This window comes from Oryctolagus cuniculus, chromosome 1 (genome assembly GCF_964237555.1).
Source record: "Oryctolagus cuniculus chromosome 1, mOryCun1.1, whole genome shotgun sequence".
Classification (NCBI taxonomy): Eukaryota; Metazoa; Chordata; class Mammalia; order Lagomorpha; family Leporidae; genus Oryctolagus; species Oryctolagus cuniculus.
In genome coordinates this window covers 7,138,928-7,163,745 of record NC_091432.1, presented here as the reverse complement: position 1 = coordinate 7,163,745, position 24,818 = coordinate 7,138,928, and the positions used below count along the sequence as shown (strand labels likewise).

General features: G+C 65.6%; 2 protein-coding genes across 7 annotated transcripts in view; one reads left to right on the top strand and one right to left on the bottom strand.

Annotated features, from left to right (window-relative positions):
* Nucleotides 1–16,747, top strand: part of FLRT1 (fibronectin leucine rich transmembrane protein 1) — a 64,820-nt gene extending 48,073 nt beyond the window's left edge. The window contains exon 3 of the mRNA XM_051833141.2: nt 8,535–16,747. Within this exon, the coding sequence (XP_051689101.1) occupies nt 8,586–10,613 (2,028 nt within the window). The 5' untranslated portion in view covers nt 8,535–8,585 and the 3' untranslated portion in view covers nt 10,614–16,747. The remainder of the gene's footprint in view (nt 1–8,534) is intronic.
* The window catches only part of MACROD1 (mono-ADP ribosylhydrolase 1), a 112,784-nt gene that overhangs the window by 73,389 nt on the left and 14,577 nt on the right, over nt 1–24,818 (bottom strand). The window lies entirely within an intron of this gene.

Genomic DNA, 24,818 nt, shown 5'->3' with positions numbered 1-24,818 from the left:
CCTGAGTGGGCGGGGCCTGCCTACTTCTGCACCTCCACAAACACAGATCCCTGGCGACCTGCGGCGGGGCCCACGGGGCAGGGCAGGGAAGCCCCAGTTCATTACCAAGATGGAAAATGACACCTCCCTGCGCTCTGCCCCAGCAGAGGGGCTGATTTATGACTGCGCCAGGGCCCGGGCCATCCGTCAGCGCGGCACAGCGCACGCCGTCTGCGGGGGCATTAATAGCCGCGTTATTAGCCACCGGCGTGAAAGACGCCCTGCGGATGGGCTATTTGCTGTTATTTATTATAAAGGCACGCCAGCCCAGAGCTGCTGCAAGCCAGCCACCCCCACCTCCTGGCAGCCGCTCCTCGCGCCCAGCGCCGCACCTGCTGTCCTCCCAGCCCCTAGGATTCTGGGGGGTTCTGGGGCAGTGTGGGCCGCACAGGCACTGTGGTGAGAGACCTTGGGTGGCTTCTGTCCCCTCCCAGAGTGTGCAGCTGTGTGTGCTGGGGACACGGGGCTGTGGGACAGCTGCAAAGCAGAGCCTTCTGGGAAAGACCTCATGCAGCCCAGGCAGGCCTGGCCCCATGGGCCTCCTGGGGTCTGCAGCCCTGCTGGTGCCGGTGGGAGGCAGCTCCCCTGAGACCTGTCCACCATGGCGGTCCCCATGCAAATTCAATGCCAAGGCCGGAGGTCGCAGCCCGGGGGAGGGCAGTGCCGAACACCCTCCGGCCTGTCTCTCCTCATCTGTAGAAAGCCGACCACGTCTGGGCCCTCCGCTGCCCAGATCCCAGGGTCCTTGGGAGTGGTCTCCATCCACATGTGTATCGGTGGGGGGTGGGGAGGGAAGGGGCCTCTGGCTCCTGGGGACAGACCGCAGGGGAGGCCAGTGGGGGCAGCCAGGTTCGCAGTGTGCTGCCCCCGGAGGTCAGGGTGGCCCCTGCACAGCTAAGGAGGGGCAGGGGTGAGACACGGGCGAGGAGGGCATGGCGCACTGAGGCCGAGGGTTTGTGCAAGGCCCTTCTGCCACCTGCTGCATGATCCATACCCTCGCTTCCCTGGGGCTGCCGTGACCGGGGTGGGGCTGCCGGGTGACACCTCCCTCCTCTCCCACACGGGCCTGTCCTGGGCCTCCGCTTGGGCATCTCTCCTCACTCATGTGTCCAGTGATGTCTCTGGGGCACCTTGTGTGCCAGGCCCCATCCTCAGAGAGACCTTGTCCTGCCCTGGGACTCTCCTGGTGGGAGATCAACAGGAGGGTACAGCAAGCAGCTTCCCCAGAGTCCGTGGCAGGTGCACGGGGCGCCCAAGGCCCGGCCCCAGGCCCGGTGCAGAGCCCCTGTCTCGCCACCACCAGGCCTCACTCAGACCCACCTGACCTGCTCACTGCTCCTCCACCCACCCTGGCTGTGGCCCAGGAGCCCCTGTCCTGTGCTTGGGGACTGAGCCTGCCCCCCACCCCCAATAAAGGCCCTTAGGCCCCTCCCCTCTGAAACTCCGCCAGGCTTTTTTTTCCCTTCTCAAAAGGCATTAAGCGTCAGTCCAGGCAGCTCTACTAAAAATGGACGCAGACAGAAATAGCAGGTGGAGAAGCATCTTATTAAATAACGCATAGAGAGAAACACAAAATTACACATGTCTCCTTTCATCCCCGGCCCTCTGCCGGCCCCGAATAGCTTAATATTGAACACTGTTATCAATATAATTAACCTCCCAAGACACGATTTGAAAATCTTGCTTTTCCAAGTGGTTTGCCTTCTCTGAAGTTCTGGGCATCCCGATGCCCGGCTCCGGCGCCGCCCCGACGGCCCACGCGGCTAGGTGAACCCCAGGTGCATTTGCATACCTGCTCGCAATTACCGCGAGTGACAACAGCCAATGCATAATGCATGTGGCAGGAAATTAGAAAAATAATTAACTTTTGGTTTTAAAATGATCCCCACCCCCACCCCACCCCGCATGCATTACAAGTTGTAGACAGTCCACCGGGGAAGTTGGTGGGGGTGGTGGGGGTGGCTGGCACCCTGCAGGAGCTGGGACTAGAAGGTGGTGGTGGGGTCACCCCACCCCTGCCCCCAAGGAAGCGCCCCCAGTGGGCCTGCAGCCCATGAATGAGGGTTTGGAGAAGCCCATGTGATACAAAAAGCCCAAGTTCCCCTCCCAGGTTCACGGCCGGACGCCAGTGGTGGCCCCGTTCTGAGCCTCGCTCTGTTGAGCACTGGAGGCAACCTCGGCCTGCCCCGTTCATGGTCCCATTTCACAGACGGGCACCTGAGCCCCGAGGCCAGCTAGACAGAGCCTGGGCAGGGGCAGGTGGCCGTCTGCTGCCTGGCTGCGGGAGAGCGCCTGGGAGGGCCCGTGTGAGGGGAAAGCAGTACCCCGGGTCCAGCAGAGCCCCAGCAAAGGCCAAGTAGCAGACGGGGGAGCCCCGGGACCCGCTCAGGTCACTGCCCCACGGAGGGTCTCACCCGCCAGTGCCAGTGCAGGTACGCCACGGGGAGATTCCCACGCAGACCCACAAGCCTGCTCCAGGGCCCCGGGGAGCAAGCACAGGCCAGAAGCCTTCCCCACCCTCCTCCTCCCCCCCTGCAGGGCCCCGCGGGCTGCTGGGAGCTGGCACCCCCGCCCACTGGAGATGAGGAATGGCAGTTCTGAGAGGGAAGAGGACTTTTTGAACACAGGTGGGCGCCAGGAATCTAGACGTGGCACAGAGCTCACCGGGTCCCCCACTCTGCCCCAGACTCCACGCTGCACCTGCCTTCAAAGCAGTGCACCCCTTCCCATGTCCCAGCCCGAGCACCTGCCGCCTCCCCACCCCACCCCCACCCAGGGCCGAATGGACTGCTGAGCGGCTGACAGGTGAGGGAGCCGTGGGCTTAGGAGGGCACCACGCTCTGCGGAGGCTGCGAGGAGGGGAAGGAAGAGGCAGGAGCTAAGGCCGGGTTAGCAGAAACTTGGGATATGGAGCCGGGCGCCCTCTCTCTGTGTGCCACCCCCTACCTGCTGTCTGGAGCGCAGGAGCTCATCGGCAGGTCCCCCCAGCTTGTCCCTCCCCAGCTCTGTCTGCCTGCTCAGAGCCCGGGCGCCTTCCCTGGGCTGTTGTCACGGAGAGAACTTGGGCCGCCGGGCTGGGCTCCCCAATAGCCTGGCCGGGGCATCTGCCCTCCACCTCCGCGGAGGGGATGAGTGACCCCCAAGGGGCCCCCTTTCCTGCCTTGGCCTGTTCCTGAGGTTTGGTGAAGACAGGCAGCATCCGCCCAGAGTGGGGCTCATGGGGGGAACACGGGGCCCCTCCTGGGGACAGGGCAGGGCAGCTCCCCTTTCTCAACCCCCTGGGCCCCATACAACCCCTCCCTCATCTCCCTCCTCCTGGGGTAAACTAGGGCGGGGGGCGTCAGCCCAGGTCACACAGCTGGGGGCCGCCTGTGGGCCTCTGACCCCTCCTGCGCCACGCAGCTCCTCCTTGGGGCTGGCACCATCAGGACTGCCCGCCTGGGTCCAGTGGGGGTGCGGCTGCCTGGCACCACGGGGACCCGGCCTCTCCTCCATGCCCAGACCCCCAGCTCCTCCAGGAGTGCTGCCCACCCCCACAAGCTCACATTCAACCATGGGTCCCCAGGCTCTGTGGCAGTAGACGGCGTCCCCAGCACGGCTGGCCAGGGCTTGTGCCAGGCCTGGGGTCCTGCAGCTCCTACTGTGGGCCACCCGCACGCCGATGCCCCAGGAGGTCCCTCCCTGCAGAGGGCCCTGGGCCTCCAACAGGGAGGTGCACCCAAGCAGTGGACAGGTGGTCGTGGATGCTGTCCCACACCTGTTACTACCGGTCTCGTGGTGCAGGAGCAGAGGTGGGCCTGGGCTCAGCAGAGGGTCAGGGAACGCGTTACAGAGGGGCTGGGGTCTGGGGAGGCACACGTGAGGGCGAGTGTGTTGGAGTGGGAGCAGCACGGCCAATGCCCAGGGTGGCTTCAGGAGCCGGCGGGACATCAGAGTCCAGGGGGACCTAGGAGGGGCAGGTGTCGCTACCACCCCCCACCGTGGGAGGGGGCAGGGCAACATCACAGCCCCCCAGAGGCTGCTGCTGCGCCCGCCCGCCCTGGAGGCACGGCAGGAGCAGGGGTGTGCAGAGGGAGCCACAGGGCAGGCCCATGTGCCGGGACAGCTTTTCAAAAAAAATTTTAAAGGTTTTTAAACATTTTTAAAATTTATTTTTAAAAGCAGAGTTACAGAGAGAGAGGGAGAGACAAAGAGAGAGAGAGAGAGAGGTCTTCCATCTGCTGCTCTACTCCCCAAATAGCTGCAACAGCCAGGGCTGGGCTGTGCAGAGCCAGGAGCTGCTTGTGGGTCTCCCACGTGGATGGCAGGGGCCCAAGCCCTTGGGCCACCCCCCGCCGCTTTTGCAGGGAGCTGGATCGGAAGTGGAGCAGCAGGGATGCAAAACCGCGCCCATAAGGGATGCTAGAGACAGCAGCTTAACCCGCTGTGCCACAGCACTGGCCCCGGGGTCAGCTCTTAGACTTGATGCCTAGAGGTTGCACTGATGAGGGAGCCATTGCAGGAGTGACCGCTAGGGCCGCAGATGAGGCTACGAGCTCAGAGAGGGCAAGAAACCTGCTCAAAGCCACACAGCCAGGAAGCGCAGAGGCAGGACAGAACCCGGGAGTGTCTGAATCAGGAAGGCCGAGAGCGAGACTGCTGGGCGCCGCCCTCCTCGGCTAAGGGGGTCCCTGGGCACCATCCGCGGCTCCCGGCCCCCAGCCTGGAGCCTGCTGTCAGTCACAGAGCCGGCAGGTCGTAACTCACAGGGTGCTGACATATTTGGGATCCGCGCGATGATGACAAGTGATCCCGTAAAAGATGGGCCATTTGCCGGCTTTAATTTGATGGCCACATAAACTATCAGACACACAACAAGGGAATAAAAAGGCTGCCAGAGCGGGCGGCTCAAGGGCCTCTCCAGCGAGGCCAGGCCCTGCCCCGATTCCTGGAGCTGCAGGGCTCAGCCTCCAGGCCCGGCTGGCCCTGGGAAGAGCCGGGCCGCGGGGGAGACTGGCCAAGATGGATGAGGCCTGCAGACAGGGAAGGGAGAGGCCTCGGGCCCCTGCCTCCCGCACGCGCCTCGGTCGTCCATCAAACAGCTCTGAAAAGTGCAATTTAGACTCCATCATGATGCCGTGGCCTTGAGCTGGGCGGGCACCAGGAACAGATGTCCACGCCGGAGGATCGGGGGCTGGCCTGCGCTCTGGCTTTAACAAGTCTGCCTTGGGCGCCGGGCAGTGCCCCGGAACCACCGAGCAGGGAGGCCAGGCCACCTGCGTCCCCTGTGCCAGGACTTGCTCGGCAGCTGGCGGACCGCAGAGAGCGGAGGTGCTCCCGGGCTGGGCTGTGACCCGAGACTGAGGCCAGGTGGCCATCAGCGGGCCTGAGCCTCCCTGTTTCAGCCCCCGCCTCCCTGCTGTCCCGGCCCCATGACCTTGCACGCGACAGCCGGGCCTGGGTACAGTCGTAAGCCTCTCAGCTGTGCCCGTGCAAGGGGAGTGGGCAAGGCATGGCCAGAGGGTCTCTCCCTGGCCCCCGAGGGCCCGCTGGGCTGGGCTGCACAGTGTCCGCTGTTCCAAGCCCGCCCTCTCCCGTGACCCAGGCCAACGCCCTGCCCAACCCAAGAGGTAGCGAAAGGCGAGGTTGGTTATGTGAGGGCCGGGCAGCCTGGGCAAAGCAGGCGGGAGGCAGATGGGAGGATGGGCGCCCCGTGACCATCTGCGAGCCCTCAGCCAGGGGATGGGGATTGAGGCCCTGTAGCTGTACAGCTCCGGGGTGAAATGCAGACCCCGACACCTCCGGCCAGGGAACCAGGCTCGCTCCCTGCCTCGGTTTCCTCATCCACAAACTGGGTCACTAGTGGGAGCTGCTTCTTTGGAATGTGTAGTAAGTGTCTAATGGGCATCAGCCGCTGGGGACACTCAGGAAGGTACACAAATCCCGTCCTTCACTGGGGGAAAGAGCACATGTGGGTGCTACGGGTGCGGCAGGAACGGACAGAGGACTCGGGGGCCATCATTTCTGGGAGGAGGCAAGGGAGCAAGTGGTTGGATGTGGGGATGAGCAGAGGGAACAGCACGTACAAGGGCCCTGGGGCACCAAGCTGTGCCTGGCTGCTGTGGTCAGGGAGGGGGTGGAGTGGACGAGGCCACCAGGCCCGCCGCCCGCTGCCCAATGCCACACAGATAGGCTCTGAGCACCGGGTGACAGGAAGGGCTGGAGGATGTGCTGGGAGGAGGCAAGAGGACCAGGGTGGCCTCAGACAGGAGCCCCCGAGGGCACAAGACGCAGCCAGACCCCCTCGAATGAGCCAGGGACTCTGTGTGCAGGCAGCAGGGCCAGCACCAAGCCTCAGGGGCTGGAAGGCGGGGGCGTGAGGGAGGCCCTGACCGTGTGGCCTGGGCTCTGAGAGCAGGCAGAGACGAGCACCCGGGGATGCAGGCTGGCTGCAGGGCCCCCAGGGGTCGGCCCCCCTTCCTGCGCACTTCCCCCGGCCCGAGGCATGAGCTGTGCTCCATGGATGCAGACGGAGCCCGAGCAAGGCCGTGCAAGCCCAGAGGTGGGCCCTTCTGCCCACGGACGCCACCACGGTGGCCACACCCAGCCACACCGGGCCCGCACAGGCCACAGCCCCTGTTCCTGAGCGCCAGGCACCACACAGCACAGGCTGCACCCACATGGCGCCTCAAGTCCAGCGGTGGCCAGGACGCTGCGAGCCAGGCAGCCTGGGTTCCCGCTCAGTTCCTCTCCGGTGGTCTGGAGAGAGCGCACACCGCCAAGCTGCAGGGTTCCCATCTGCTCATGGGAAAGACACCGGCTGTACACGCGCTGGGGCTGAATGGCACACACTCTGGACACCCTAAGCAAGGCCTCCATCCTACCCCCGCAGAAGGGGGGCCCACGGGGCTGGCACAGGCTGCCCAACAAGATCTCTCGGACGGACGGACGGACGGGTGGGTGGGTGGGTGGGTTTGTGGGATGGTCGGTGGGTAGACGGCTGGATGGACGGACAGGTAGACAGATGGAGAAGTAGGTGAATGGATGGATGGGTAGATGGATGGATGAGTAAGTGGATGGGAGGGTGGGTGTGTGGGTAGGGGGGTGTATAGGTAGATGGATGGACAGGTGGATGGGTAGATGGGTGGGTAGGTGGGTGGATGGGCTGGTGGGTCAATGGATGGGCAAGTGGGGAGGTGGGTGGGTAGATGGGTGGACACGTGAATGGATAGACAGGCGGATGGACGGATGGATGGATGGGTGAGTAGATGGATGGACAGGTGGGTGGGTGGGCGGATGGGTAGATGGATGGATGGGTAGGTAGGTGGATGGGTTGGTGGGTCAATGGATGGACAGGTAGGTGGGGAGGTGGACAGGTGGGTGGGTGGACAGGTGGGTGGGTGGGTGAGTGGACAAGCCAGAGGGAAGCTCCACGTGGGGCATCAGGAATGCCAAGCAGAGGAGGGTCCTGAAGGGTGAAGAGGAGTTTCTGGATGGCGAGGGACAGAGAAGGGAGCAGGTGTGGCACGGGTGAGAAACGGAGACTCCACCTCCAGGGTGTGGCGATGAGGACCCCACGGCTCGTCCCGCGGTGCCGGCTCTGCCCTCGCGGGCTGGGGCCTCAGCCTGTGCCACGGCGACAAGGCCTTCAGGACCCCAGACCCCACGGCACACTCCGCGGCTGCCCTCCCCACCGGGGCTGACAGGTGATTTCTCGTTAACTGACTTCGCCCTACCACCACGCCGCGTGCCCCTCCGTCTGTTTGTCCCGTTTCTTTTAACGCCACAGCCCGGGGTCATCTGCTTTCCCTGGAGTAGCTGGCAGGGTCCTGATTTCAGGTCGGGGTGGGGGTGGGGGACAGCTGCCCCCACCACTGCACAGGGCGAGGGCAGGCTCCTTGCGTCAAATGAAAGTTCTGTGAACACACGGAAAGCAAAGCTGCCGCCACCTCGTCCTGTCTGTGCGTGAACCCGTGAGAAACAGGAGGTATTGTTTTAACACCAGACAATGACGTGCCGCTCTGGCTCTGCCGACAGCTCCCTGGCTGCGGGTTCTGGCGAAGCCTCTCCCCTCCCTCCCCTCCCCCGTCCTCCCTTCCCCCTCCTCCTCTGAGCTCACAGACACAAGCTTTCCCTCAAACCCTGGGTCCCAGCCAGAGAGCGACACGTGTTCCCCGCCCCAGCGAAGGCATAAGACGCGCCCCAAACCCATGGCATCCACGCGGCCAGCACCTCCAGCGCGAGCCATGAGCTCAGTGCGCGAACTTCAAAGAAAGAAAAAAAACAAAGCCGAGCCTTAGCGTTGGCTGGACGTCATCAGAGCCTGACCCCAGCCAGAGCACCCCCCCACCCCGTGACACACGCTTGCCACCAAGAAGCCTGCACCTTGGACTTGACCTTGGCCCCTGCGGGAGCTGCCTGTGGCGGCCCCATGACAAGAGGCCGGCGCGCGACTGACTCCTCAGGCTGCTGCCCCCTGCCCGGCTCTCACCGCCCCTGTCTCGTGCTCCTTGCAGGTGCTGAGGGTCTCCGGGTCAGGGGGAGTCAGGCTCCCCCAGCCGTGCACCATGGTGGTGGCACAGCCCGCCGCCGCCGCCGCCGCCACGCCCACTGCCACCGTCACAGCCACCGTCGTGATGACCACGGCCGCCATGGACCTGCGCGACTGGCTGTTCCTGTGCTACGGGCTCATCGCCTTCCTGACGGAGGCCATTGACAGCACCACCTGCCCCTCCGTGTGCCGCTGCAACAACGGCTTCATCTACTGCAACGACCGCGGGCTCACCTCCATCCCCGCCGACATCCCCGACGACGCCACCACCCTCTACCTGCAGAACAACCGCATCAACAACGCCGGCATCCCCCAGGACCTCAAGACCAAGGTCAGCGTGCAGGTCATCTACCTGTACGAGAACGACCTGGACGAGTTCCCCGTCAACCTGCCGCGGTCCCTGCGGGAGCTGCACCTGCAGGACAACAACGTGCGCACCATCGCCCGCGACTCGCTGGCCCGCCTCCCGCTGCTGGAGAAGCTGCACCTGGACGACAACTCCGTGTCCACCGTCAGCATCGAGGAGGACGCCTTCGCCGACAGCAAGCAGCTCAAGCTGCTCTTCCTGAGCCGGAACCACCTGAGCAGCATCCCGCCGGGGCTGCCGCACACGCTGGAGGAGCTGCGGCTGGACGACAACCGCATCTCCACCATCCCGCTGCACGCCTTCAAGGGCCTCAACAGCCTGCGGCGCCTGGTGCTGGACGGCAACCTGCTGGCCAACCAGCGCATCGCCGACGACACCTTCAGCCGGCTGCAGAACCTCACCGAGCTCTCGCTGGTGCGCAACTCGCTGGCCGCGCCGCCCCTCAACCTGCCCAGCGCCCACCTGCAGAAGCTCTACCTACAGGACAACGCCATCAGCCACATCCCCTACAACACGCTGGCCAAGATGCGAGAGCTGGAGCGCCTGGACCTGTCCAACAACAACCTCACCACGCTGCCCCGCGGCCTCTTCGACGACCTGGGGAACCTGGCCCAGCTGCTGCTCAGGAACAACCCCTGGTTCTGCGGCTGCAACCTCATGTGGCTGCGGGACTGGGTGAAGGCCCGGGCGGCCGTGGTCAACGTGCGGGGCCTCATGTGCCAGGGCCCCGAGAAGGTCCGGGGCATGGCTATCAAGGACATCACCAGCGAGATGGACGAGTGCCTGGAGGCGGGGTCGCAGGGCGGCGGCACGGCGCACGTGGCCGCCAAGACCACTGCCAGCCACCAGGCCGCCTCCACCACGCCCCAGGGCTCCCTGTTCACCCTCAAGGCCAAGAGGCCGGGACTGCGCCTCCCCGACTCCAACATCGACTACCCCATGGCCACGGGCGACGGCGCCAAGACCCTGGTGATCCACGTGAAGCCCCTCACGGCCGACTCCATCCGCATCACGTGGAAGGCCACGCTGCCGGCCGCCTCCTTCCGGCTCAGCTGGCTGCGCCTGGGTCACAGCCCAGCCGTGGGCTCCATCACCGAGACCCTGGTGCAGGGGGACAAGACGGAGTACCTGCTGACGGCCCTGGAGCCCAAGTCCACCTATATCATCTGCATGGTCACCATGGAGACGGGCAACACCTACGTGGCGGATGAGACGCCCGTGTGCGCCAAGGCGGAGACCGCCGACAGCTACGGCCCCACCACCACGCTCAACCAGGAGCAGAACGCGGGGCCCATGGCGGGCCTGCCCCTGGCCGGCATCATCGGGGGCGCCGTGGCCCTGGTCTTCCTCTTCCTGGTTCTGGGGGCCATCTGCTGGTACGTGCACCGGGCTGGTGAGCTGCTGAGCCGGGAGAGGGCCTACAACCGGGGCAGCAGGAAGAAAGACGACTACGTGGAGTCGGGGACCAAGAAGGACAACTCCATCCTGGAGATCCGCGGGCCAGGGCTGCAGATGCTGCCCATCAACCCGTACCGCGCCAAAGAGGAGTACGTGGTCCACACCATCTTCCCCTCCAACGGCAGCAGCCTGTGCAAGGGCACGCACACCATCGGCTACGGCACCACGCGGGGCTACCGGGACGGCGGCATCCCCGACGTAGACTACTCCTACACATGATGCAGGCCCCGGCCCGGCCACGCCTGCCGCGATCCCAGAGAACGAGAGAGAGAGAGAGAGAGAGAGAGAGAGAGAGAGAGAGGGCGGCCGCAGGTCACCGCCCCAGCAGAGAGAAGGCCGCGGCTGGGGAGGGGTGGCGATTTCGTAGAACGCGATGGTGGGGGGAGGGAACTTTTTTTTTTAGAAGAATAGAAGGCAGGAGGGGGTTCACAGCTGTGGACATAGAATGGTGCCAGTGTGGGAGGGGAGTGCTAAAAACAGTACCGTCGGAAGGACCGGGTTGGGGCTTTTTCCGGAACCGGATGATGACATCCACGTGCACCCTGGGCCGTCACCCCGGAGCCGGCGGGGAGACGCGGCTGCCCGCAGGGCCCCACGTGGCTCTGCCACCGCCACTGCTCGCCGCGATGCCTTCACGGGAGCTGTGCGGGCTCCGCAGGCGGCGGGGAGGGAAGAAGAGGTGTTTGGCAAGGAGACACCGGAAGGAAGTTGTCCTCTGGCCGGCTCTCTCCGCGCCGCTTCCCTGTCGGGCCTGCCAGTGCATCCTCTGGATGGGTCACAGAAGGAAAAGCTCGCGGCTCCTCCGCACCCCGCACCTTGCACAGGCCCCTGGCGGAAGCTGTGGCTGTGCCGCCCGGCGAGCCCGAGCTGCATCCGGGTCCTCCCAGTACTTCCCGGGTCGGTCCTTGCATTTCCTGAGACAATAGAATTGCGAAAACGTTCTTGCTCCTAGAAGTCATTGAGTAAGTAGACCGCGGTGGGGCGGGCGGGCAGAGTAGACCACCGTGGGGCGGGCGGCTGGGCGGCTACTGCTGCTCCCAGAGGCGGAGGCGTGTCCTTGGCAGCGGGGTGGCAGGGAGGGGCTGGGCGAGGGTCGCTGCAGCTGGGCCACTGTCCTTTCTGATAACCGGGAAAAGCTTCGACCGCCGTGTCCTCCCCTCCTTCCCAGAGGCATTCGCTCCAACCAGCCACTACCTTCTGCGCGCCTACCCTTTGCGTCTCCCTGGGAGAGGTAATTAACACCGGGGCTTTTTTTTGGTAACCTGAGCTGCTTAGACGTAAGCCTGAGGATGGCAGGGAAATGTCCAGAAAAGCCCCGGAAGCCGGCACCCGTCAGCCGTGCCCACCGCCTGGGGCTCTGCCATCCCGGGTGGGGGTGGGGAGCGGGGGAGAGACCAGCGCAAGAGGCCGGCCGGGGCCCTGGGTAGAGCGAGGCGATCATTTATCAAGCGACAGCACGGTGTGGCGAGCCGGGAGATTAGAACGATGATGAGACAGTGACGGTGGAGCTGGGGAGGGCGCGGGCCCCGGCTCCTGATGTTCCCTGCGTCCCCAGGCCGGGCCGAGGGCAGAGGATGAGAGGAGCCGGCCCGGAGGCGGCGCTTTCAAAAGGCCTCTGCCGCTTCCACCAAAGCCGAGGCAGGACAGGAGGCTGGCAGCAGCCACGGGGCTGCCCACCACGTGCCCCAGTGCTGGCCGCCTGCTGGACATGAGAAGACCCTGCCGGCCTCGCGGGAAAGAGCTTCAAAGAATCGGGCACAGCGGCCGGGGGCGACAGGGCGGGCGGGGGGAGGGGCGCAGGCCCACCCGTGGCAGACAGGGTGGCAGGCACAGGCACGAGGTCAGAGGGCATTTTTCTCGCTTCCAGGCGCCGCCCTCCCTGCAGCCTGTGATGCCCCCCCTCCCCAGCTCCTGGCCATTCCTTGGAAACAGCGGGCAGGGGGAGGGGAGGGGTGCAGCGCTGGCCAGGGGGCCCAGGTCTTTGTTGTTTCTGACATGAGACACCCCAGCCCCCCTCCCCAAGGGTACCAATCCCACCTCGCCCGGGGCGGGGGTCCAGGAAAGCAGCCCCCACTCCTCCCCTGCACCCGGCACGCTCCAGCCTCAGGCTCACCTAACCCCCCACCCCAGGCCTGGGCTCAGGCCCTCCCTGAGTGGTGGGCTTCATCCTGCCCCAGCCAGGCCAGGGTCCCTGGGAGAATCTCATCGCGTCCTCTCAGCCCCTGGTACGGCAATGTCTTCCTGGGTCACCCCGGAGCCCCAGCCCCTCTAGGCTGGCCTGGGCACCCAGCGAGATGGACGATGCCCGGGGCACACAGGCTCCGGGGCCCACCCACACTCCTCCAGCAGCCGCTCACCAGCCAGGACCACCCCAAGCTTGTGGCATTTACGGCAGGTTTAAAGTTTGAAAGAAAAAAAAAGCCCACGACAGACACTTCTTGGTTAAGTGGTTTTACCCTTCGTGGTAATTAGATGTAGTGATTGGAATCTCTTTTCTATTACATGGCAATTTTCCTTTAAATTTCCCCTTTAAAAAAAAAAGAGAGAGAGAGAGAGAGAGGAGGGGAAGGCAGCGCTGGGCATCATTTGCATTTTGCGAATGCGGCCTCCTGTAAGCGCAGCTCAGGCGTGGGGCCCAACGTATGGAATGCTTAAGAGATTACTAAGAATAAAATCTATTAATTAGTCATACTCAATTCCGCAGACATGACGTGCATCAGAAGCTGCTTTTCTTCCTTCCTCCTTCCCTTGCCGCCCCTGCCTCATACAGAACCCTCCATCTTCTCCCCGGCCCGGGCTCCGCGGCCGGGCGCCTGTGGCGGACGTGGGGCCTGGATGCGGCTGCTTCCCGGCTCTGGGTGACGCTGGTACCAGAGAGGACAGCACCCCGGACGATGGTGGTGGCTGGGGAAGGGGGGTACCCTCCTCTCCCTGGTTCTTGCAGGCACTCTCGGGGGTCCCAGGAGACCTGGACCCCGCCCAGGCCAACCAAGCCCAAGCTGAGGCCGGGAGGTGCTGCCAGACTGGCACAGGAGGAGCATTTGGGGGACCCCTGGCTTTGGTGTTCCCCTTCTGTAAAGTGGGGGTGCATGGAGCTGGGAGCTCCAGAGGCCAAGTGAAGGCCCCTCCCTTCCACTGATTCTAGAAGGTTCTAGGCCCCCGAGACAAGCAAGGGGTCCCTGCTAGGCTGCTGGGGACCTGGCATGGGGCACGGGCAATGCGAGCGGGGAGAACAGGTCTCAGGCACACCCAGGGCAGCGCTGCTGCCTCCCCCTCCCCTCCCCCCACCCCGGGCGCCCCGCAGACGGCAGCCAACCCACTCTGCAGATCTGCATCCTGCTGAACGCGCCAGGGAGGAGGACGGGGCCGAGCTGTGGGCTTATGAAAAATACAACAAGGAAAATCGGATGCGGCTGACAGGCACCATGGGGCTGGCAGCCGGGAGGAGGGGCTGGGGGCGGCCAGGGCCATGCTCTCAGGCCCAAGGCCAGGCCAGGGCTGGCTGTGTGCGTGCATCTGTCCGTCCTGGGGGCCCTGTCCCCTTCTCACACTGCAATCAGCGCTGGTCCTGCACCAGGGAGGGTGCTAACGAGCGAGTCGCAGGCCTTCCAGGAGGCAGAGAGGGGAGGCATTTTTTTTTCCTTCTTAAAGAGGGATAAAAAGGCTCAAAGACGCAAATCACCGCGTTTACAACCCAGTGAGTCTGCTAAATTGAAGGGGGAGGTTAACTCCCCGGAGCTGAAGGGAGAGGCGGATGTTTCCTGGTGCATGCACCTGCCCCGGGGGCTGTGCACACAGCAGGCACCCCCCAGACTGGCTGCCGGGGGCTCCGCAGCTTCAGGGAGGCCTGGGGCACACGAGGGGCTCCTGTGGCCCACGGTGGTGGACGGAAGCTGTCCCAGCTCCCAGGCAGATGCTCTGGCCCTGCCCCCCAAGTTCCGTCCGCCTGCAAGGGTGACAGGTGACATCTCAGCCGAGGCCTGGCTGGTCACCGAGAGGCCTCTGCAGCCTTGAGCTTCTGTCCCAGGGAGGGTCTGTGGGCAGTGAGGGGGTGTGAAGCCCCCGACGCAGGGGCCCCCAGAGGCGGGAGAAGGGACACAGGCCCAGCCACAGGAGCAGGCAGTGAGCTGCCCGTCGCTGGGAGCATTCAAGCGTGAGACGGGGCTGTGGCAGGTGTTTTCCAGCCTGAGCGAGCTCTGGGAGATGTGACTGGGAGATCACCGTCCCCTCCTGGGCTTCCTTAGACACCCCCAGGACACGGCGGGGAGGCAGACACGCTCACCGTGTCGCCCTACGGGACCAGCGTCCCCTGAAAACCCCAAGACAGGGCCGCTCCACCAAAGGGCAGACTATGCCACCAGAGAGGCCGCCAAGCGCCCATGCTGGGGTCCCCAGGGAGCAAGTGCCTCCCACGTCACCCCTCCCCACAGCAGGAAGCCAGGACGGGGACCCCGCAGCTAGGCCACAGCGGCACGCACCGGCGCTGCCGGCTGATCCATCCATCACGGGCAGCTGACGGCGCCTGGGGCACGGCGCACTCTGCGTTTTTCAGCATTTACGGCTCTTTTGAAATGTTCCAAGTAGTTGCCTGAAATATCCATGCTGGCTTCTTAAAAAAAAAAAAAAAAAAAAGATTTCGTTTGCTTCCCCCTCCCCTGGCATTGCTACATGGATGTTTTTTCTCCAGTTTGGCAAATTCCACTGTTGCAGGGCTCAGGCCCACTTCCCCGCCGTCCGCAGGACCTGCAGGGCTGCCCAGGGACCCTGCGCGCCGGGGAAGCCCTCCCTGTACCGCTCCTCCCCAGGGCACAGCTTGTCAGCCCGGGGCAGCTCCTGCCAGCACCTGCCCTGGGCTCTCAGACCAGCCTCGCTGCTGGCGTGGACGCCACGCCCGGCCCAGGGAGGGCTCAGGGCGCCTGTGCAGGGGCCGACCGGTCCCAGGGGGCCCAGCGGCCTGGCCCCATCCTCCTCCTCGAGGAAAGGGTCTTAGCTGCCCCCGCCCTAATCCCCTTCGAGGCCCATCAGGGTGACCGGTCCCCCCGGCGGGATCCAGGGGCCACGGGGTCGGCGCCTGGCCCTGCCAGGGGTCCCAGAGTTCTGGCACAGCGGACGGCACCAGGAGTGCCCTACCCTTTCTCCAGCAGCTGCAGGTGGCCGCCTACCCGGCCCGCACCTGCCCTGAGGCCGGCGGGGCACCCACAGCATCTCACGCACTCCGGCCCCCACCCCCCCATCCACCGACTTCCAGCTGGGAGCCTGCCGGGAAAACGCGGCCCCCTCGGAGAGATCCCTGCTCCGCGAGGGGGCTGAGACCGGGAGGCCGCCCGCCGCGAGTCCCCGAGCCACTGCCTACAGGAACTCATCAGGCTGCCTCCTCAAGGCAGAGGAAAACAAGCGCCACATGAGCCGACAATCAAAGCCGCAGCCGCCACGGGGCCGCCACCACTCCTCTTCCTGCTGTCTCCCAGGCGCCGCGGGCCTGCGGGTTCTGGACCTGTCGCCCCAGCTGGCCCCCTTCCAGAAGGTTCTGGGTACACAGGGGGAAGTGACGCCCACAAAACCTGAAACTAGCCTTAGATACCTTCCCCCCAAGCCAGCACGGCCAGGGGCCTCGGCTGAGAAGCCCATGTGGGCGTCCAGGGAGTTCTTGGGACGAGGACAAGGGGCCCTGGAACCTTCCAAGGGAGGCTGAGAGGGAGAGAGCAGGCGAGAGCAGGTGTTGGCGGCAGGGGCCCAAGGGCTAAACCCAGGCTGGCCGCAGGCGATGGGCTGGGTGATCCTGCTGGCGGAGCCAGAGCCCCCCGTGGGCGTGGCAGGGTGAGCGTCTTCTCGGCCAGCGCTGGCCCCTGAGTCTCTCCGGACAGCCAAGGCCTCGCTGGATCCCATTTGGTTCCGGGGCAGCTCGCTCACTGTCAGCCCCTTCCCAGTGGTCAGAGGAGGAGGAGGGGTCCCTGGCCGGGTCCTGGTGAGCCCTCGGCCAGAGGCCCGGGGGCGGGGTTCCTTCTTCCCCACCTGCAGAGCCAGCCCTGGCGGCGGGGGCGGGCACTCGGCGCATGCTCTTTTCCCTTCTTCCGGGGTGGGGGCTCTCCGGGACAGGCCCGGTCCCATCACCGCCTCACTCCCAACCTCACGGCAGAAGGCCGAGATACACGGACACCCACCACCACCCACGACGACGACAAACCAAAGTGCACTGCGAGCCACCTCGGCCTCCTCCTGTAGGTGCCTTGACACTTCGATGTTGACTGAATGTGATAAGCTCCTTGGTCCTACGCCCTGTTTGTCTGTTTTCATACGAGACGTCCAGGTCCGCCTGCCTTGTCCTTTCTTGAAATAAATAGATTTAACTTTTACGAGCGTCTCGGCTGCTCACTGGGTGCGGTGGCCGGGGGCTCCCCACCCTCCCCGGGCGTGGGCCCTGCTGCCCCTGGGCTCCCGCGGCCGGGAGGCGGCAGCCAGGAGGGACGGGGCCCCACGGCCCCAGCAAAGCCGGCGCCACCGCAGGGCTCCGAGCCGGGCCACGCGGGGCACCCAGCGGCCGCAGAGCCGAGCAGCTCTCCTCCTGGACGCTCGCTAATAGGAGCTGGGGATTATCCGATCGGAGGCGCCGCCAGCCATGTGCGCGCCCAGATAAGAGCGGAGCTGTGTGGCGGGTGTCGGGCTCGCATGCGCAGCCCAGCGCCCCCGTGGACCCCCGCCCGGCCCTCCCCGTCCTCCCCCAGGCCCGCTGTGCTCCCATCCCTCACAGCTGGGGGCGGGGGCAGGATTCTCTGCCGTGAGAACAGCAGCAGTTTCTTGCTAAATCTAGCCTAAAGTAAGAACCCGTCACTTCCGCCCCAGACCTGGTGCTGGTGTTGGGTCTGGGGGCGCTGGGTTCTTTCCCTGCTGTTCTGAGGGCGCAGTCACTTCCCGACGCGGTGCCCGGGGTGACACAGGGCACGCCGGCGGCCCCCCGGGGTCTCTCTCCCCCACCATCCTCCAGGGCTCACCCCCCCCCCATCGGAGGGCAAGGTCCCTCACGGGCTCAGCGCATGGCAGGTGCAGGAGGCTTTGCCTGCTCTCACCCGAGACCCCTTCTCGGGGGCTGCGGGAATCCTTCTAGAACCCGACCAGCCCGCCAGGCAGGAGACGCTGGCTGGGCTTTGGGGTCACTTCCTCCTTGTGGGGTGGGGGAGGCATGAGTGAGCAAGAGGCACTTGCCTGGCCGGGGAGGCTGCAGGGGCAGGTGGGGTGGGGTGGCAGATTTGGGCCGAGGCCGTCTCCAGGGACGAGGAAGGCAGGTTCAATTCCACGCCTCCCGCTGCAAACAGACTCCCTGGCTGCCTCTCTCTTCCAGCTCCAGCCCCGTCTCAGATGGCCCAGGCCCTCGGCCAGACCTGAGCAGGCCCTGTCCTGTGTGGGGCTCCCGGTCTGCGCTGTGCTGACCCCTCAGCCCCGTGCCCCTCCCAGGAAAGGCCCTTGAGGGTTCAAAGCCAGGCCTCACCCCAGGAGAGGTCCCCACCGGCCCCGGGCCCACCCACACCTGTGCTGTGCAGGTCACTGTGCCTCCAGTGCCCTTCAGATCCCCGGAGGGCACCAGCCAGGGCCCCTGCACTCGGTAAGTGAGGAGCGGGCCGACGATCACCCGCCACTGATCCACGCAGGGTACAAGCTGGGTGACTGCGCACACACGTTCCCGCAGGTGCACAGCACGCTCCCGCCCCCGGCCCCCACACCCTCCTCAGCCCCGAGAGCTAGCAGAGGTTCTGCCCAGACAGGGCCCACGTCCACCTGACTCCAGGAACGGCTGCGTTACCCAGTGCTGTCCTGCAGAGCGCCTCGGGCAGGGCCTCCGAGCCCCTGAGGCCCGGCCTAGACCCAGGCCCTCCACCACTTGCGTCTTGCTTTTCTGTCTCAGCTCGGGCACGTGCTAACAGCCCACCTCTGTGCTAGAAGGCGGGCCTGGGTCCTGAGCCCGGCCCTCAGTGCTGGGGCGGGCACAGAGCCTAGCAGTTAAAGGACCCGCACTGGGGCCGCGCTGTGGCGTAGCGGGTGGACAGGTGGCAGGGATGACCCCTAGTGGCTGGGCTCCCCACTGCCCAGCGCCCCGCTTTGTGGCCCTGACCCCACCTGCTGTGGCAGAGTTCCGGCTTAGGCTGGGGAGCAGCAGGCTACCCTCCTGCACCTGGCCCTGCTCTTAGCTGGCCACCACCGGGTTCCAGAGACACCCCTTCTCCCTCCCCAAACCACGGCCCACACACCGATTATGGGGTGGATCCCCAGCAGCCTGCCCAGAGGGTCCCGCATGGATAGCAGCCCCCAAGCCAGCCCCGAGACACTGCCTTGGTAGATGCGGGTGGTGGGGCCTGGTCCATTTCCAGGCTCCCAGACAAGTGGGTCTGCAGTGCGCGCCCTGCACGTCCACTCACCCCCAGGGCCCTCCTCCCCGGCAGAGCCTGGGGTCTCACGCACCGACGGCCGCACCAGTGAGAGCCCACGCGTCCCCCTCCTGCCCACCAAGAAGTGAAATCTTATTTGCACGGCTGCCAAGCCTGGGACGCGATGAAATCGCGCCTGGAGACGACACCGGCCGGCTCCCGGTGGAGGCGGCGGCACCGGGGAGCCGCTTATTAAAAGCCACGGCGGCCACATCTGCACCTGCCTCAGGTGTTAAGTAATTTACTGCGCCAGGAGCTCAGCGGGCGGCTGCTTATCATTTCATCTCCATGACGCAGCGAGTGCCCCACGCACAGAATAGGGACCTGCGGGTCCAAGTGCTTGGGGAGGGACACGGGGGGGCGAGCGGAGGCCCGATCGGGCGCAGGTGGGGGCTGAGCGGCAACAGATGCCCCCACTCTGTCCAGGGCTACACCAGGCTTGGCCAGAGCCCGCAGTGGCAGAGTGGGTGGGCTCAGAGACCCCCGGTCCCAAACAGCCTTGGGATGTAGCAGGAGAGTAAGGACCCTACCCCGTCGCACCAGCTGCCGCCAGTCACAATCCACAAGTCTCACTGCGCACCTGTGCCAGGCCAGCGTGCCCCCCGGCCCCCACAGGACACCTGCCATCAAGGACTGGCTGATGAAACGCTGGGGGCCAGCGTCACAGCTCAGAGGGGGAAGCCGCCCCTCGGGACACCTGCGTCCCACATCCGAGTGCAGGGATCAAGTCTCACCCCCGCTTCTGCTAACATGCACCCTGGCGGGCAGCAGGTGGTATCAAGAACACGGGTCCCTGCCTCCCATGTCGGAGACCCGGATGGAGTTCTGGGCTCCTGGCCTTGGCCTGGCCCAGCCGCAGCTGTTGTGGGCATTTGGGGGAGTGAACCAGTGGATGAGATCTCTCTCTCCCTCTCCCTCCCTCCCCCCTCTGTCACTCTTTCAAATAAATAAAAAGTCTTTTAAAAAGAAAGCAAGGCCCTGAGAAGCCACAAGCTCCTGAAGGGCGTGGGGGCCCCTGGGGGGGCAGCCTGGGCAGTACCTCGGACATGGGGCTTCCCGGGCCAGACAGCAGGTGCGGGGCCCACTCCCGTTGCTGCGCTGGAGGGCTGGGGCTGTCCCCTCCCCATCCCCCAAACTCCAGGAGGTGCACAGCCTCCCCTCTCAGAGAGCCGGGGACCAGGGAGCCCTGGGGGTGTATCCGGCACCCCTTTCTCTGCCTGTTTTCAGATACTCCAGGACTGAGCGGAATCTTCAGAGTTCAGGCTGCGCCAAGAGCAGAAATTCTTTAATTAGCTTTCTCTTGGATCCCGGCCCTGGCAAATGGATTCGTCGTGGTGAGGGGCAGGAGAAAGGAATCAGAGGACTCTTTACAGCCGAGATTACAAACCCGGGGGTGAAGGGCCGGGCTGGTCTCCGGGGACGGCAGGGGAGCTGGTCCCCCCTCCCCAGGCGGCAGCAGGTGCAGGCGGGCGGGGCGGGGGAGGTGTGCTTCCGGGAGGAGCTGCCTGCTGGCTGGGAGAGAGGCTCCGCTGTCGGCTGAGGCTGGGCGCCCGGGCTCTTCACAAACGCGGTGCCTCCACGTGGGACCACCGGATCTGCAACCTCAATAAATCAGGGGGTTTCCCCAGGAGGCGCCCACCTGCGGGCAGCAGAGCCTCGGTGCCAGGCATCCCTCGCACAGCAGAGCAGTGCAGAGGGGCTGCTTATGCATTCTTATTTTTATTAGAGAGAGAGAGAGAGGGAGGGAGGGAGAGGGAGGGAGGGAGAGAGAGGAAGGGAAAGAGAGGGAGAGGGAGGGAGGGAAAGAGAGGGTGAGGGAGGGAGGGAGAGAGAGGGAGGGAGGGAGGGAGGGATTGAGGGAGAGAGGGAGGGAGAGAGGAAGGGAGGGAGGGAGAGGGAGGGAGGGAGGGAGGGAGGGATTGAGGGAGAGAGAGGGAGGGAGGGAGAGAGGGAGGGAGAGAGGGAGGGAGGGAGAGGGATGGAGAGAGAGGGAGAGGGAGGGAGAGAGAGGGAGAGGGAGGGAGAGAGGGAGGGAGGGAGAGAGGGAGGGAGAGGGATGGAGAGAGAGAGAGGGAGGGAGGGAGAGAGAGAGAGGGAGGGAGAGAGGGAGGTAGAGAGGGAGGGAGGGAAAGAGGAAGAGAGGGAGGGAGGGAAAGAGGAAGAGAGGGAGGGAGGGGGAGGGAGAGAGGGAGGGAGGGAGAGAGAGAGGGAGGGAGGGATTGAGGGAGAGAGGGAGGGAGAGAGGAAGGGAGAGAGGGAGGGAGAGAGGGAGGAGGGAGGGAGGGAGGAGGGTAGAGGTCTTCTATCCACTGGTTCACTCCCCAGATGGCCATGGCCATGGCCAGGGCTGGGCTACACCGAAGCCAGGAGCTCCAGCCGGGTCTCCCACGTGGGTGCAGGGGCCCAAGCACTGGGCCATCCTCTACGGCTTTCGGAAGTGGAGCAGCTGGGACTCAAACTGGCAAATATACGGTGCTAGCCCTGGCAGGCGGCGGCAGCTTAACCGGCTACGCCACAATGCCAGACCCTACACCCATTTGGAATGAGCACAGTGGGGCCTAGACATGAGTGGCCCGCCTGGGGTGCACGGGGCACAGGTTAGCTCAGAACCAGGTCTGTCCAGGCTCCTCCCACTGCCAAGTCCTGGCCCCATGAGGCCTCACAACTGGGAGTGTGTGAGCCTCACCAGGAAACCTCCTACAGGAAGCCCTCCCTGACCAGCACACACTGCCCCTAGATGCCGCCATCACTCAGCACCGGTACCGGGGCCCACGCCAAGGCAAGCTGTTTAGAAGCAGGAACTGGGCCTGGGCCATTTTATTCCCCCTCAAGGAGGGGTAGAAGGTGGCACCCACCAGGGTTTGGGGTGTGCAGAGAGCAGGCTGCAGGAGGCTGGGCACCGGCGGAGCGGCTGGCGTTCCCAGAGGGTGGAGCTGCAGGGGTGTCTCCCCCAGGCGGGGGCTCGGGGCCGGCAGGCTGAGGGCGACTGAGGACGCGGAGCCCTGGGGTCCCCTGGACTGCAGCCGGCGGGCAGCGTGATCGGGGCTCTCTCCCTCTGGAGCTGAACATCAAAGGCGGCGCCGCTGTGGTCAGCCATGCTGGGCTCAGCAGATAACGGCTCCCCCAGGGAGGGCTGGGCCCCCGCCTCCCTCTGGTTCCTTTCTGCCACTGCGGGAGCTGAGCCCCCACCCCCACCCCCACACACACACAAGGCTGCCTTGGCCTCTCCCGAACGCCCTGCTGGTGCCCCGTCCCTGACCGTGGGACAGGCTAGGCCCCGGGGTCCCAGCTGCAGGGGCCGCAGGCACCACCCACGAGGTTACAGAAGCGGGAAACAGCCTCCAACCCACGAGATGCCAGAGCCAGGAAGACCCCGGCCACAGTGGGGGAAGCACGCAGACCCCCAAGGTCAGAGCGCGAGCTGGCGGTGGGGCGAGGCTGGGAGCTGAGGGGGGGGGAGGCACAGCAGCAGGTGGTCAGGGCGGGGGAGGGGTGCAGGGGTGGTGGCCACAGTGCGGGAAGCACGCAGACCCCCGAGGTCAGAGCGCGAGCTGGCGGTGGGGCCAGGCTGGGAGCTGGGGGAGGGGGCAGGTGGTCAGGGTGGGGGAGGGGTGCAGGGGTGGTGGCCAAAGTGCGGGAAGCACGCAGACCCCCAAGGTCAGAGCGCGAGCTGGCGGTGGGGCGAGGCTGGGAGCTGGGGGGGGGGGCAGGCACAGCAGCAGGTGGTCAGGGCGGGGGAGGGGTACAGCGTGGCTGCTGAGGGTTCTGCTGTGGGCACAGTTCCGGTCATTTACTGCCATAACACATGCGTGTCTGAGCACGTGCTGGGGCCGGTTTGCTGTGAGGACTGGAGGGAGCGCCTGGACGGGCGCTGTCTCCCAGGCCACCCCACACCTGTGTGTGTCAACCCCGCGGCACCTCTGGTTGCTGGCGCCCGGTTCTCCTGGGAACTGCCCTCTGCCTCCTTCCCCGTTTTTCTTAGTGATTTGTAGGAGCTCTTTACATAGAAGCAAGGAGGACTGTGGCAGCCTCCTCCTGGGGGCTGGGCCCTCGGGACCTCCCTGGAGGGTCCCCAGTGCCAGCAGAGGAGGACCTGCGTGGGTTTCGGGATGCTCCCGCCAAATCTCTCCCCACCCAGCCCTGGCTCCCTGTGCGCCAGCCCCGCTGGAAGACGGGACACCATGTGCAGGCAGGGCCCCCCCAGGCCTGTGTCCCAGCTGGCCGGACCCGGAGGGGGCTTTTCTCTTGTGCCAAGAAGCCTATACTGCCAGTGACGAGGTGCCCAGCCGGCACCCGAGCGGAGCTGCCTGGTGTGGACGTCACTGTCCCAGGCCCTTCTGGGAGGGGCCACCCCCCCCCCCCAGAATTCCAGGACTCACAATCCCTGTAGACACCTTCCCTGCCCCACTGCCAGCGAGGACGCACCTGCCCCCTGCCCTGGCCCCCTCTTTCAGGACCAGAGTCACCCCTGGGGTCTGCCTTCCCGCCAGTGCCTCCCGTATTTCATCAGACACGCGCGCAGGTGGTGCCGCTGATTGCCGACGCCTATAAAAGCAATAACATTTAGGGAGCCAGGAAAATAAAGCCCGCTGCTGGAGTAACGGCCGCGGCCACCCGCCGGGAGTCCTCTCTGCAGCTGGGGGCGGGGCCGGCCTGCGGCTCCCTCACCAGGCGGTACGCACACAAGCACTCAGCACACCTGCCCGCACACGGCCCTGCTGCTCCCCAAGAACCAGGCACCCCAGGCACACCCCCCGCAACTAAGCTCCCTGAGGGGGTCCCAGGTTGCAGGCCAAGGTCACTCCTGCTGCGTCCGGACCTGCAGGCTGCCCACGGGGAGGGCGGCCCGGGGACGTCCTGCTCCTCGCCGTGCACGGGCGGCACCGCTGGCACCAGGACCTCTTGGTAGCGGGGGGGGGGGGACCTGGAGGGCTCATCTCCCCGCGGCTCCCCAACCCTCCCATCCCAGGCAGTTGACAAACCCGAAATCCAGAACACCAGCCAGAGCGGTTCCCGCGTGCCCACCCCACCTCATTCACGGCTCATTCGTTCATTCGAGGCCACACGCTGAGAAGGTCTGGGTTGCTGGGTCCCAGATCCCAGCCAAGTCACCCCCTGTCCCTGCAGGAACAGCCCCGGCCACCTCCCGGGGCAGAGGGGCAGGCCTGCCTGGAGGAAGCGGCGTGTGCCGAACGACCCCACCAGTCCCTTCCAGGCAGATGATCGGGCGGCCAGGCATCCGGGGACTAACAGCCTCTTCAGGGCAGATCCGCTGAGCCCACACACCCACAATAGCCCCAGAACCAGGTGGGGGTGGGGGGAGGCTCTGCCGGCTTCCGGGAGCCCCGCGCCCACAAGTCACACGTCCTCCTCTGCGGGGGACCAACGCGCGCACCTGTCATGGAATCAGCCACAGGCTCGGCCTCCCACTTGGGGACCCCGCTCCCCTCCCATGCGTCCCCGGCCATGACCCGCTTCCTGCGCTCAGAGACCCAGGCCCAGGGACCCTGGGGAGGCACAGGGAGGGACCAGGTGGCCCACAGAGTACCCCGCCGCAGCCCAGCCCCGCTCCTCCTTCCAGAGAGGCAGGGACGCCCGCCTGCCCAGAGCTCCCGGTGCAGTTCTGGGCCACTGGCTCCGCAGATTTCAACACTCCTGTTCCGCTCGACACCTCAGCGAGGGAGCTCTCACTGTTCCGAAGGGACGTGGCGTTTCATGATGCTGAAGCCGACGGGAAACGCGGGCAGGCGGCAGTAATGAAGCCCACGCCAGCGCCGCTGGCAGGGAAGCGCCAACAGCCGCCTGCACCCCACGGCTGCCTGAGCGAGCGCGGCCTGGTGACCCCGCCACCCTCGGGCTGACCTCTGTGCACTGCCTCCCCCCACCCCCGCCGGGCCTCACTGGCTCCTGACGCCCCCACAGAGGTCTACACAGCTGCAGGGAGCAGGCGCCCCCACCCCACCCCGCCGTGCCCACCAGGGCAGCCTGCAGCCACCCGGGCCCCTGG